The 14,818-nt window shown below is 36.1% G+C and overlaps 1 protein-coding gene across 8 annotated transcripts in view; it reads right to left on the bottom strand.

The window, feature by feature from the left end:
* Su(H) (recombining binding protein suppressor of hairless) overlaps window positions 1–14,818 on the bottom strand; it is a 697,852-nt gene that overhangs the window by 98,447 nt on the left and 584,587 nt on the right. For all 8 annotated transcript variants that reach the window (XM_081762936.1, XM_081762937.1, XM_081762938.1 and 5 more), the window contains one exon: window positions 2,479–2,746. In XM_081762936.1, the coding sequence (XP_081619062.1) occupies window positions 2,479–2,746 (268 nt within the window). The remainder of the gene's footprint in view (window positions 1–2,478; window positions 2,747–14,818) is intronic.

Here is a 14,818-nt window from a genome sequence, read left to right as displayed (position 1 = left end):
TAAACCATTAATTACATCATTGAATGCAAATTTCCAAAAAACTAAGGTAGCCAGATCAGTACCAATGTATTGATGAGACTATGATCCGTTTCAAGGGCCGATCAAGTCTCAAACAATACAACCCAATGAAGCCTGTGAAAAGAGGTTGCAAGTGTTAGTGTAGAGCAGATATGTCCGGATATATCTACGAATTCGACGTATATCAGGGTAAAAGTGAGAATGAAGATAAAGAAGAAAAGAAGCGTTTTGGTCTTGGAGGATCCGTAGTAAAGAAACTAACATCATCCCTACAAAACAACAATTTTATTGTTATGATGGGCAATTATTTCACTTCTTTGGAACTGTTCGAGTATTTGAAATCGCAGAATATTTACGCATGTGAGTCAGTTCGTCCTCAACGCAGCGGGCTTCCACTTCTGGCAAAAGATAAAGATATGAAACGTGGCGAATACGATCATCGAACTACAGATCAAGAAATAACCTACTTCAAGTGGAAAGATAACAAGTGTGTCCACTTCTTGTCAAATTATCATGGTACTGAAACCATAACTGTAGAACGTAAGACGAAAGATGATTCAAAGATAAACATTCAAGCTCCTTTAGTCGTCAAAGACTATAATAATCACATGGGTGGTGTAGATAAGGCCGATATGCTTCGCTCCCTTTACGATCGTGATAGAAGAGCAAACAAATTTTGGCACCGACTTTTCCTTGAATTTCTTGAAATTGTATTGCTAAACGCATTTATAATCTTTTGCGACCTCTATGGGAGAATGCCTTTTCTGTTATTCAAACGTCAGGTGACTCAAGGACTATTCACTAAAGGACGTAAACACTTTCAGAAGCGTGGTAGACCAAAGTAGGATTCATCACCAAGCGTGGGACCAATCAAGAGAAGAAAATCCAAATTTTCCGTAAGCAATGATATTAGGCTTCAAAATCGAGGTGCACATTGGCCACAATTCGTAAAAGAGAGAGCTAGATGTGAACTTTGTTCTTTCAAGAAGATTGAATCGAGACCACACTCCAAATGTGGACTGTGTAATGTGTTTTTATGTGTGAATGAAGGGAAGAATTGTTTCTTTGAATTTCATCATATGTGAATAAATCAATGCAGACTGCTTCGAAAAATTGGATGTAACTAAACTCTAAAATGTTGTTACTATTAGTGCTCAAATATCATTCACAATTCTGTTATATATACACCTACGTAATGTTAGTTATCAAGAAACCTCCTCTGTATTTTACAAGTGATTCGTGCGGTATGTTGCATTATCATTCAATATTGTACTGAAATTTTATTCAGTTATTATTTCTATGCTTATTTACATAATTGAAGAAGAAAAATCAGAAATTGTATGTAAAGGTACAAACAATAAATCATGATCATAGTATTAACAACTGCTTCTAATTATATCCCTAAGAGAGTAACCTTTATGATTATAAAGACATCCAATCTAAAAATATATTACAATTATTATGTTAACTCGTTTCTGCCTGACGGGACTTTAAAGTCCCTTAAGTGTAAACACGTGGCCCATGATGATAATCATCAAATCGATCGATTTAATGGTTACTTGTACGCATTTACAACCGAAATACGAAAAATATATATTAAAGTTCAAATTAATATTTAATTCGGGTCATAAAGGGTTAACGTGGGATCCGAACAAAGTGAGCTCTGCCGGAAACCGAAATCGAGTCTCCCGCCCCACAGGTGCGTGCGCTAATTATATTCCCACGAGAAAGCTCACATTGATACGTGTTATCAATATAATGCACATCCAGCTTTACTAGTTACTCGTTTCCTTTCATAATATGTAGGAGACATTTTACATTCTGCAATTTTATAAGTATGTAAATAAAATGACATACATACACGCACACTTTTATTCACAATTTCCATCCTTGAGAGAGAGAGAGAGAGAGAGAGCGAACGATGGTGCGAAAGAGAGAAATGTAGGGCGCATTAGGTACGGTTAAGAAAAGAAGGAGACACACCACGCAACCAAATAGTCGCAAAACCATTTCAAGACCATAAGGATAATTCGAACATTTCACCCTCTCTCTCTTGTGACTAAGTTCCTTATAGTGAGGACGAAAATGACACATCACTAGTTCATACACTTACATCTCTACGGAACTATATAAAGTAACAAGCTAAGATGAGCTGAATGCAGAAGTTCCTGGTATGCTTAGCTGAGGAATACAAACTATTTTATCGAGCCATGGAGCCGAGCCTGTCCTTGGCCAAATCTGGTCACCAAATATAGCAAGTTTTATTCCTAGACCATGGGCCGTTTCTTAATCAAATTTGGTTCAGATCCAGCCAGTACTTACCGAGAAATAAAGTGCCACATACACACAAAACATCTGGAGTAAAATTATAAGGTCCCTATGCTTACACCGGGAGTTAACAAACTACAGAAAACTCAACAAAATGGGTATGCAATACTAAAGCAAATATTATGTACTCACCTGGATCTGGAACTCCAACAAGACCGTTCTGTTTGTACTGGTCTGGAACTCGGCGATCCCGATAGCTAGCATCCAGAGCGTCCTGTGGTCGTGGACTGGAGAGATCAACTGGGTGATTATCTGGATAGGGTCCTACGTGACCGTTCAAATGAAGACCTCCCTGTTGTTGTTGTTGTTGCTGCTGCTGTTGTTGTTGCTGACTTCCTGGTCCTCCTGGGCCCGGCCCGGCGGTGCTCAGATCCGTCATAGCCGTCCCACCGCCGTCACCCTGCCACGAACAGAAATAAACATAATTGAAGTTTACTAAATACAGTAAAATTACGGATTGATAATGAAAATGTGATTTTACTGCTGTGCGATGCCAATTATCCTATCTCCAATACTTCTTAAAATATCCTAAGATCACGATATATTTCCAGTAAATGAATACACGTGTAAAAACGATAGTATGAAACCACTCTGGTTGTAATCCGTATAAATGAAGAAAATTCAGGAACGTGGAAACTTCAGAATGAGAAGGAAAAAAATCGGACGGCGTTCAAAATGCAGTGAGAAAAAAGCTTGGTATATCAGGTCTGTCATCATAAAAAAACAAAAAACAAAAAAAAAAAAAAAAAAAAACAGCCGAGACCTGTCCTCAGACTAGAATGATACAGTGGTAAAGGAAAAGATGGAGAGGGCATGCGAAACCAAAATCTTGTTAAGACACGAATAATTACAAAAGAATCGAAAAACATAATGGGGAACACTCCACGTGTGTCAGTCTTTTGCAGTTATTCTAATTTAGGAACAATATTAAAAGTGATGCTTAAGTTAATCGTGAGCAGGACTCTATCATTTCCTTTCTATGTTGTATGCATGTATGTGTGTCAAAGCATTGCACTGAACGCTAACTACAACATCTATCACAGTATAATTGCGTGAGAATCACAGAGAAGTAAAGCTACATGTTTTCAGCATGAGGGATCATCAAAATGTAATCGAATGAGCCTAAACAGTGTGTTATTAAATCGTTTTATTATAATTTGTGTTCAAAACCACGATATTATTTTCAACATAAGAAGACAAATAAACAATTGTATTTCAAATAGACAAAACATGATACTTTTATTAAGAAATGTCACACAGGGAATCAAATACTTGGATATTCTAGCCCAAGCAGTGGACTTCAATAAATGACAATAAAATTCTGTAGTAAAGCAGCACAGTTGATATTTTGGTTGCTTCCGCATCACTGAATCTGTGTGGATTTCCGGATCATAATCTTCCCAGATTACCGGATGAAACCAACTCTACGAAGCGAGAATCCAAACCTGGACAAAAGTCGTGTCCCAGCGTTCCGTGACTTGTTCGTGCTGATCTACTATGTCACCGAAGACTGTACGAGATCTAAACATTTCTGAGTGAGCGATCATTGACGAAAACTACATAATGAGTACAAGTATAAATGGAGTGCTAACAACAGTAACATTACTCCCGGTGTACTTTCCAATTTTAAGAATTGTCGGCTGGTCTACTTAACATTAAATCGGACGAGCCGTTTGGGCTGCATACTCTTTATCCGCCCAATGTTAAATGAAAATGCAACGTTGCCATTTACTGGATCCACAACTTAAGGTGAATGGGGCATGTTTGAAATGAGGGCTGGCCATCAACATGGTAACGTAAAAGACAGTAACTTCATGCACTTATGTTGTGGGTCCAGGAAAATGGCAACATTGCATTTTCATTTAATATTCGGCGCATAAAGAATGTACAGCCGACACGGCTGGTCCGATTTTAAAAATTTCTTCACTTTAGATTGAAAACATCATATCTGGAGACGGTTTCTCCTCTTACATTTTGTTATAATTCTGATAATAACAGAGTTACCCTACGTGAGGGGACCTTTGAGACACTATATATATGTACAGGGTCAGATCCAGAATATTCAGAGGGGGTGCACCAATAACTACTAATACATTTGAGTTGAATTGGAATTTTTTAAATGCCTTTAGGCATCTGTGGTGTGAATTAGGATATGCCCTGGAAAAGCTATGTGTCTGTTCTCGGTAAATCCTTTTCTTTCAACGTTTACAAAATTGACTTAAACTATCAATTTTGCAAAACTTCCCTTTGTTTTAATGCCAAACGGAAACATGGCAGCAGAAATTTTCGGAAGTGTTGCTATTTTCACTGCTAGCTTCCCATTTTAGGTACGTGCACCTTTGCACCCCCGCTACACCACGCCCTATATATATTATATATATATATATATATATATATATATATATATATATATATATATATATATATATATATATATATAACCCATTTTTGGTAATAGGAAATAATAAAAAACAACATAGCTTTCTCACCTCCGGTTTTCGTTCAGGAGAAAATACCTAGGTATAACATGCATCGTAAATTTCTTACCTCCCCCGACTTTGCCTGGACACTTACGGGACAGTATCTTCCAGCAGGACTTCGTGCGCCCTTACGTGCACAACGAAGAAATGAAAGGTATAGAATTTAGAACACAAAAAAGTTTGGGTTGTGTACCTAGCAAGCACTATGGTTTACTGTATAATTTTGCATATAAATTTTAACCCTCCAATTACCCCTCGAGTGAAAAATAAGTAAAATAGACTTCATACGCGATTAGATCTGGTGAAGATGTACCTGTGTACAAGCATTTACTGGCTCTACATGACTCCTTTTTAAGTGAAAATCTGATGACACACATGTACATATTCTTTTATATATTAGCGAGGATATAAGCATAAAGATAAGGACAAAGATGTATTTGAAGAATGCTCTATTGAAAAAAAAAACTCAAACAACACTTAACCTATAAATATAGCGAATTTGGTACTTCCAGACGGCTTCAGGCATTTACAGCTTCTAAAGGGAATCCCAGAAAGTATTAATCATTTGAAGGAAAAAATCTATGTAAGTGTCGGCTGAACGAATACTTTTTCAAAGTACGATTTTAGAGTTATTTTATTTAATTATTCATTTTTACAGAAAGTGTATGAATGAAATGTTTCAGTTTACCGTCTCATTATTATGCCCTTTAGGCTAAAGGAGATGATGATTAAAATAAGTGAATGATGATGGAAGAATTGATGGAATGAGAAAGTGAGTGCAAACGGGAATATCCCGAGAGAATCCACGACACGATGTTGTCCACCACAAACTTACTTGTGCGGGGATCGGTCCAGGGACCTCTCGCACTAGAGGCAAGCGCTCTACCACTGAGTCACCGCGCCCTCAGAAAGAAAACAGTTTTTGTTTTAAAGTACGAACGTAAATGTACTCAATAGATGTATAAACACTAATTCACGTAATTTACTTAACCACTTTATGTCCACAATATGCGTCGAACCTTTGAAATACGAATCCTGGTAGACCCTACTGCTCGAATAGTTTTCACTCACTTTACGTATATGAAGCATAACAAGATTTTTAAAAATATCTATTATATTGATCTATTTGAGCTATATTTTCAAGGCTGTTGATACATTGTTGATTTATATCAATCTCAAGTAAAAGTATACTTAACTCCTGGGACACTGAATAAAGGAAAGACGCGTTGATTAAGATGCCATTCCAAATTAACGATTGACTCCACTATAACATGCCGTAGGACTGACTCATATCTAAATAGTTAGTATTGTCCCTTTTGAAGCGTGAAACCTAGGTTTTATTTCCGGTAGAAGCTCATGCGGCCTAGTTTCTTCTTAAGCTGTAGATTTTAATCTCATAAGCTCGGTGCTGGAAGGGGAACAAATTCCAAGGCAACTAACCAACCAAAAACTCCTTGGATATCAAAGCTAGCAGTTCTACAAGTTAACAAACTCTTGTCCAGTGTACTAAATATTTTAAATACACAGTTTGTCCAGTGGGAAAGATGATTGATTTGTCGGGTGACATCCAGAAGTCCTAAACGGCAGAAGTCCTAAAAATATAGGCACTAGTCCTAAATTTTAGGACTTCTGCCGTTTAGGACTTCTGCCGCGATATGATTTTTAGGACTTCTGCCTTTTAGGACTTGTGCCGTTTAGGACTTCTGCCTTTTTCATTCACTTGCTTTAGTTCTGAAATTTGCCACCACCACACGAAATTGGGACGATGCAGCAACTAGTTGGCAATAATGTTACGAACGTAGCTAATTCCAACAGTAACAGATATATTTATACTACTAAGATTATTATTATCACTATCTGTTCTGCACTTATACACGAGTTACATAATACAACCTATTTCATTCTAAGAATTAATTACATAATTAGTTAAGAAATTAGTTTCTTTCGAATGGAGATACGAGAATCCCGAGACAAATTCCTAAAACAAAAATAAATAAATAAAAAAAAAATAAAAAAAAATGTTTAGAAAGCATATTTTACCAGACTTCTGAAACCAAGCAAACATTCAGAATTGCAATATATACTATGCGGAGCGTATTTTATTAAGAGTAGGACAAACATCCACCAAAGTTTACTTAATTAGGACAAAAGCTCACTAGACATTTCACGAGTGAACATTAAATACCAACTGTAAGAACGCAGTAAATTTAAAATTGAACAAAGAACATTTATTATGCAATACAGTGGGTGACATTCATAAGTCCTAAACGGCACAAGTCCTAAAAATATAGGCACTAGACCTAAATTTTAGGTCCTGTGCCACTTTTGCAGAAATTACTACATAGTCATTTAGGGGTGTGGCCTGCAAATTTTTCTAGGGGAGCAGGCTTCTTATATATTAAAAGCAAATCAAAAGTTTATTTCCAGATTACGAAAGCTTCAATAAGACAATAAATTTATACATATTACACCTGCACATAAATACATAATATTATTATATTTCCAGTTAGTTCCTTTTTGAAACCTGAACCTTGACAGAGCGTAAGTTTAAAACCACAGCTTGCGGGAAATGTATGAATAAGTTAGTTATAAGAAATCGGAAACTGTTCATGGAAGTCCATTTGTTTGACTATTTATCTTCTGTACTCTGATATAAAAGAGTAAAGATGAGTGATTTTTTGGGCATACAAGTAGAGTCGTTAAATTTTAATTATAAAATATAATTTTCTTATGAAAGCAGGACATAAGAAATAATTTTTGGAAATAAGTATCGTAAAAAGGGTGGGGCAAGGTTTTTTTAAAGGGTAGTGTATCTCGCAAGTTTCTGAAGCTAGTAAAATGAAACTTGGCATATAAACTTTCCTGTTTAAAAAACTGAAAATTGAACACATAAAAGAGAAAGAGCAAAGGGAGCACTTTTTTAATGTTCGAATTCCCCATTACTTACTCAGAAAATATGTAAATAAATTAAGGAAGGATTGTTTAAGTTAGATGCGTGAAACTCGGTATTTGAACTTTTAACTAAAAGTAATAAAATACTATATGTTTCAGCGTCTTGAAAATTTCACACATACACCGCATAAGCGCGTAAATTTGAGCAGCGACAAATATATTAAAGAATTTAACATGTGAAACTTCTGTTCGTTATTCTTAAAGACTAGCAGAATAAACGTTCTTCACACGGGGAGAATAGTTTCATTTTCGGTATAAGGAGCATCGAAACTGTCACCAGTGAACTTAGGGACTTAGGAACTAGTATCAGTCATTTTCACATACTATTACATGTCATCCTCTCCCTTTAGGAGTAATAATGGGGGCTGAATTTGGATTTAAACGGCATCGGAAGTGCCACTGTTCATCTCAGCCACCCAGAAAAGTATGGATTCGACACTGATATCGACCATTTTCGACCATTTTTATATACCCACATCATTTTCCCCCACAAGTTGCAGTGCTGAATTTGGATTTAAATGTAATCGGAAGTGTCATTGTTCGTCTCAGGACCCCAAAAACCATGAATTCAACACTAGTATCGGTCATTTTGGATCATATCCGCCTCCAAGTTGCGGGGATGCATTTGGATTTAAACTGCATCGGAAGTGTTACTGTTGATTTCAGCGACTCTAAAAACTATGAATTCGACACTATTATCGGTCATTTTCGATCATTTTTATATATCTCTCCGCCTCCAAGTTGCGGAGATGAATTTGGATTTAAACTGCATCAGAAATGTCACTGCTCATCTCAGCGACCCCGAAAACTATTGATTTGACCCTAATATCGGCCATTTCCAGCCATTTTCATATATCTCTTCCTACCCAAGTTGCGGGCCTGAATTTGGATGTAAACGGCATCGGAAGTGTTACTGTTCATCAAAGCAACCCAAAAACGATGTATTCGACTATAATATCGGTAATATATATATATATATATATATATATATATATATATATATATACCCCTCTCCTCTGTCCCCAGGTCACGGCGCTGAATTTGGGTTTAAACGGCATTAGAAGCGTCACTGCTCATCTCAGCAACCCCAAAAACTATAGATTCAACACTAATATCAGTCATTTTCGATCATTTTTTATATATCACCCCCTTCCCCCTCCCTAAAGTTTTGGCGTTGAATTTGGATTTAAACTGCATCGGAAATGATACTGTTCATCTCAGTGGCCTGAAAACTATGGATTCGCACTGATATCGATTATTTTGCATCATTTTAATATACCTCCCCCTCCCTCAATTTGCGTGGATAAATTTAATTTTTTTAAACGGCATCGAAAGTGTTACTGTTCACATTAGCGACCTCGAAAACTATGGATCCACACTAATATCGATTATTTTTCAACATTTTTATATACCTCCCTCAATTTGCGGGAGTAAATTTGAATTTAAACGGCATCGAAAGTGTCACTGTTCACGTCAGCGACCCCAAAAACTATGGATTCACACAAATATCAATTATTTTGCATCAGTTTTATGTACCTTCCTAAATTTGCGGGAGTAAATTTGAATTTAAATGGCATCGAAAGTGTAACTGTTCACCTCAGCGACCGCAAAAACTATGGATTCGACACTTATAGCGGTCATTTTATACATCTTCCTCTCCTTCCCCCAAGTTGCAGTGCTGAATTAGAATTTAAGCTTCATCAGAAATGTCAGTGTTCATCTCAGCAACCCCGAAAACTATGGGTTCGACACTAAGATCGATAATTTTTAATATATATCCGCACTTCCTTCCTCCAAGTTGCACCTTCAAAGTGAAATGATAAAACCATTTCAGGCCCGAACCTCATCTATGTTGAAAGTTTTTGTCGAGATCAGTCTGGTGGTTTAAGTGTTGTTAAGTTACAAATATAGTTACTTTCATTTATATATATAGTTACATTCTTTCATTTCTAGTCTAGTTAGTTACATTCTAGTATATTTTCATTTATATATATATATATATATATATATATATATATATATATATATATATATATATATATATATATATATTATAAAAAAAACTCAGCTATTGCTTCTGGACTACTTCAATGGTTCGTTCTTTAATACATTCCTTCCTCAACAATGGTTGCGAAATTGATTAAACGTAATGTTCTTGTATTAAATAAATTTATTTTAAATATATCTTTCTCATTAATTTCAATTAAGTTGCTTTTCAAAGATCCTCTAAAATTTCAGTGACGCACTATGGGCTATAAGCCATTAACTTCTATGACCACCCTGCTACAAACTACACACTTAAATATTCGATAAAGCATTTCAGTAGTAAGTAGTTGCGCAATACCAATGTGAACATATTTAATTCCAACCGTAACAACTATGTTAGTAACACTAAAATTATTATTAATAATGATAACGGCTAAGAGTAGTTAATTACGAGTATGACAAATATTTGCTACAGAAAGACTTCTGTACAAGAAATATGTATGTAAAAATAATTTACTTCAAAACAACACAAGGAAAACAAAATTTATGACGTACATAACTAATACACAATATTATGTTACTAATATGAGGTCAATGGTGTGGAAATAGAGAAAAACAGACATTATGAAAGATCTGGGAATCACATTTGGTAGGAAGTTAAAATTTTGTCAACATAGAAATATATCATGGAAAGAGCAAGAAAGGACAATAGGCTTCATTTATTTATTTCTGCCGTTTAGGACTTCTGCCGTTTAGGACTTCTGCCTTTTAGGACTTCTGCCATTTAGGACTTGTGCCGCGAAATAATTTTTAGGACTTGTGCATTTTAGGTCTAATGCCGTTTAGGTCTTGTGCCTTTTAGGACTTCTGCTGTTTAGGACTTCTGCCGCGTCCCCGATTTGTCTGCTACGGAAGCACCAGTGTCACCTATGAAGAAGTATATGTGCTGTGTAGCGATGTATTTCGACTATCTTCCGTAAAAGTTTCAAAGCGCTAGCGGCTGCGTTCTAATCTTCTAACTGACAGTACCTGCTGAATGTTGGTCAGAAAGGGAGCAAGTGCCAACACTTTCAAATTCGGTAGAAGCGCAACAGATACGTTTGAGATGATGATGCAAATTATTTCCAGTACTAAGACACTGAGCCATAAGAACGTGTTTAAGTGGTACGCAAGATTTTATGATAGTCGGGAGAACACTGGAGACGATCCACGACCAGGACCAGCAGTGACTGTGCAAACTGACGAAAACGTCCAAACTGTGTAGCGGAGATTGTATGCAAGGTTCGTTGTGCATCTGCGAATCTCATCGAGGATCTTACTGAAATTCTGACGTCCACTGTGCATCTCTACTTAGCGAAAATTTAGCAAACTAAAGATTTGTGCGTGGTCTGTCCCACACACACTAAATGACGAACAAAAACATTGCAGAGTTGCACACAGCGGAGACATGAAACAAGAGCCGATGTGGATCTATGATTCATGTCAAGAAATGTGACAGGTGATGAAACATGGTGCTTTTAGTACTAACCACTCACAAAGCGTCAAAACTGAATGGAATGATCAAGGGTCTCCAAAACCGAAGAAAGCGCCCGTGCAGAAGAGCCGATTCAACCGCTGCCTACTGTTTTCTTCAATTCCAAAGCATCACCACAAGGAATTCACTGCAGAGAGCCCCATTATGAACATCAAGTATTTATTACGTGTGTGTTTTGCAACATCTATTGATCAAAGTTCGTAGAGCTCGACATGAATATCGGCAGCAAGACTTATGGTCTCTGTTGCACGACAATGCATCCGCACACAAGAGCAACATGGGGACGTCAGTTTTGGAACAAAAAGGGGGGATCGTGGAGTCTGATCACCCCTTATATTTTTCAGATTTTGCTATATGCGGAAACTGGCTATTTTCAAAACGAAAATTAGTGTAAAGAGGAAGACAAATTGACATCATTCCGAGACATCCAAAAGGTTTCGACGCGATTTTGGAGAATTCCGAAACAGGAGTACCAAAACTGCTCCACCGAGTTCTAAAACTGCATGTATTGAATCACGAGGTGCCTATTTTGAATAACGGTACTGTACCCTAGCCATCCACAAGATCTCGTCTTTCATTTATCATTAGTCACATTTCCCATTGGATATATTGTGCGTATACTAAATGTTTTGTAATGCTTCTCACCAACGCTTGTAGTAAGAAAAATTCAGAACTGAAATACGAGGCTGTTATAATACATAAAAACAGAAATAGTTGTCACCTTCCGGCGCTTCGGCTTTGATCCCAGGTTTAGCCATGACGCCTAGATTATGACCTATAACTATGTGAGGGGGAATGGTGGCTTAGCAACAGTGGTGGAAAATCCGTAGTGTGATTTCAGCATGCGAGAGCTTCTAATACACCTTAATGTCCGTGGGTTTTCATGGTGTTCTCCCAATTCCTAACACAATATACTATTTCTTGCAGAATAGATCACTTGAAATGATCATAATTTTCCTTTAGCTTGTATGCATAAAAATAACACACTGAAGTTATTAAGATTTCATTTAATTTTATTTTACAACCGTGAGCGTGAATTTTCTTAACAGTTCCGTTCCACACCACTTTGATTCTTTTTTTTTTTTTAAAAAATCGTCTAGCTTACGAAATATAATCACGAAGAAAAAATATTCTCGATTGCTGTAATTAAGGGTTGCTGGAGAAGGTACTATATAAAAAAAATCGAACGGAGTTAGGAATATGCAAAAGTCTCATCGAAATGATCCATGTGAAGCATTGCACATAAGCAGGGACATTAGAATAGAGTGCTGGAAAAAGGACTAGCAGCCTTCGAGATATGGAGAAAATTAGCTGCATGGAGAAATAATGAAGTGTTAGCGAAATTTAAGTATGGTGCGATTCTGGTGATGGTTAAATAAAGAGAAATAAATTGGTTAGAATATGGAGAACCACCTGTCTTATTTGAGATGCTATATAAAGTATAGTGGACAGAAAGAGAGAAATAAAGAAAACTAATTTTTGGAGAGACAGGAATTCTCACGCTCAAATAAAGCGACTAGTAGAGAACCACACCACACGGAAACCCTTAAATTTGAAGTAAGTGACGGTAGAAATATTTTATGGTACTGGAAATTATAACTTAGATATAATTATTTACATATGGCGCATTTGTACTAAAGGAATTGTATTAGTGCAATAATCTATCTTCATCGGTAAGAAGAAGAGAATTATATAAAAAAATAGGGTAAGATGTAAAGATAAAAAATAGCAGTCGGTTCTTAACACTTTCTCCATGCTTGCATGCCGTGACAAGAAAGGAAAAAAAAGAAAGAAATCGGACGACCCACTGTTACGACTTAGGATATTTAGAATACAACCCAAGATATTTCGAAAAGACGGTGCGTCGTTATAAAAAAAGCTCCCTTACCTATTTTAATGAAGTAATTGTAACAATATTAACAAATTAGAAGTATCTTCATAATTTACAAAAAAAAAAAAAAAAAAAAAAACATAAGGCATTATTAAGGGATCTTTCATGCGCATCCAGTTTACAAAACGTTTAACAACAGATAAATATAATCCAACTACCGTCAATTACCCCCATTGCTGGGTTAAAATTAAAACAAAAGTAATATGTTCCGTTACTCAGTCACATTTTACTATTACTGAAGCGCTCTTAAATCGATAGAAAGGAAGAAAATCTATAATGAAAAATCAGCAAATAATAATCTATATGAATAAAAATTAAATACCACTATTGTGGGCTGAATTTGGATTTAAACGGCATCGGAACTGTCACTGTTCATCTTAGTGACCCCAAAAACTATTAATTCGACACTAATATCGGTCATTTTTGATTATTTATATATGTCCATGTACCTCTACAATAAGTTGCATCGTCAAAGTGGTATCAAAAGAAATATCTCAGATGCGAACCTCATGTTGAAAATTTGATCGAAAACGGTCGGGTAGTTCAAGAGTCAATAAGACACAAACATAGTCACTTTCATTTTTATTTATATAGACTAGCATTTGGCTTGCTGGGGACTTCCAGTTCCCGCGTTTGCTTGGCCTACGGCCTGGCATCTCTTACGTATCAGCCTTTGTATCAAGAGTGAATTTCGTGTATTTGCTCTTTAATTACAATTTACTGAATTTGGCCCAGCTGGGGGCTTGGCCTCCTGACCCTCGCATTTACTCAGCCTATGCCTTCGCACCTTTTAAACCCACAATTCTACTGAATTTCAAGTTTCTTTTCCTATTTCAACTATCTAAAAGATAATATTTTGTATCTCAAGAAAACGCCCATTTCAACTATCTAAAAGATAATATTTTGTATCTCAAGAAAATGCCCATTTAAATAACAAGGGAATTTCTTCATCTCCCCTTTAGACCCTTTAAAAACTAAAAATATTCACTTTTTGCAATTTTTCTGTGGGTTAGTTCGGGAAGGATACAATCATGAGAAATTTCATCATTCTAATCCCTCCACAAGTGTCTAAACATTTTGGGGTGTAGAAGATGTCAAATATAAATAGCATGGGAAAGATTATTCAGTTCCCCATAAAATCACTCTACAGATGGAATTTTTTGTTTTTAGTGATTTACCTAGTTAAGGCTAACGGAAATGTACGAGCGTGCCGAATTTCAAGATTTTATTCCAATTCCAAGTACCTTAAATATGAAATTATAGGTCCAAAAAAGGCTTGTTTAAATAATCAGGAATTTCTTCATCGCTCCTTTAGACCTCTTAAAACTTAAAAATATTCACTTTTCGCATTTTTTCTGTCGGTTAGTCCCATAAAGTTACAATCATGCAAAATTTAATCATTGTAGCTCTACAGGAAGTGTTCAATAACTTTGCAGTGGAAAAGATGTCATATAAACAACATGGGAAATATTTTTCAGTACCCCATAAAACCATTCTAAAGTTGCAAATTTTTATTTTTAATGATTTAGTTAGATAACGCTAGCGAAAACGTACAAGAATACCAAATTTCAAGTTTTCATTCTAATTCCAAGTACCTAAAACATGAGATTATAGGTCCAAAAAAAGGCC

This window comes from Thermobia domestica, chromosome 6, assembly GCF_964235325.1.
Source record: "Thermobia domestica chromosome 6, izTheDome1.hap1.1, whole genome shotgun sequence".
Classification (NCBI taxonomy): Eukaryota; Metazoa; Arthropoda; class Insecta; order Zygentoma; family Lepismatidae; genus Thermobia; species Thermobia domestica.
Note: the sequence above shows the minus strand (reverse complement) of the source record. Positions and strands in the feature narration are given on the sequence as shown.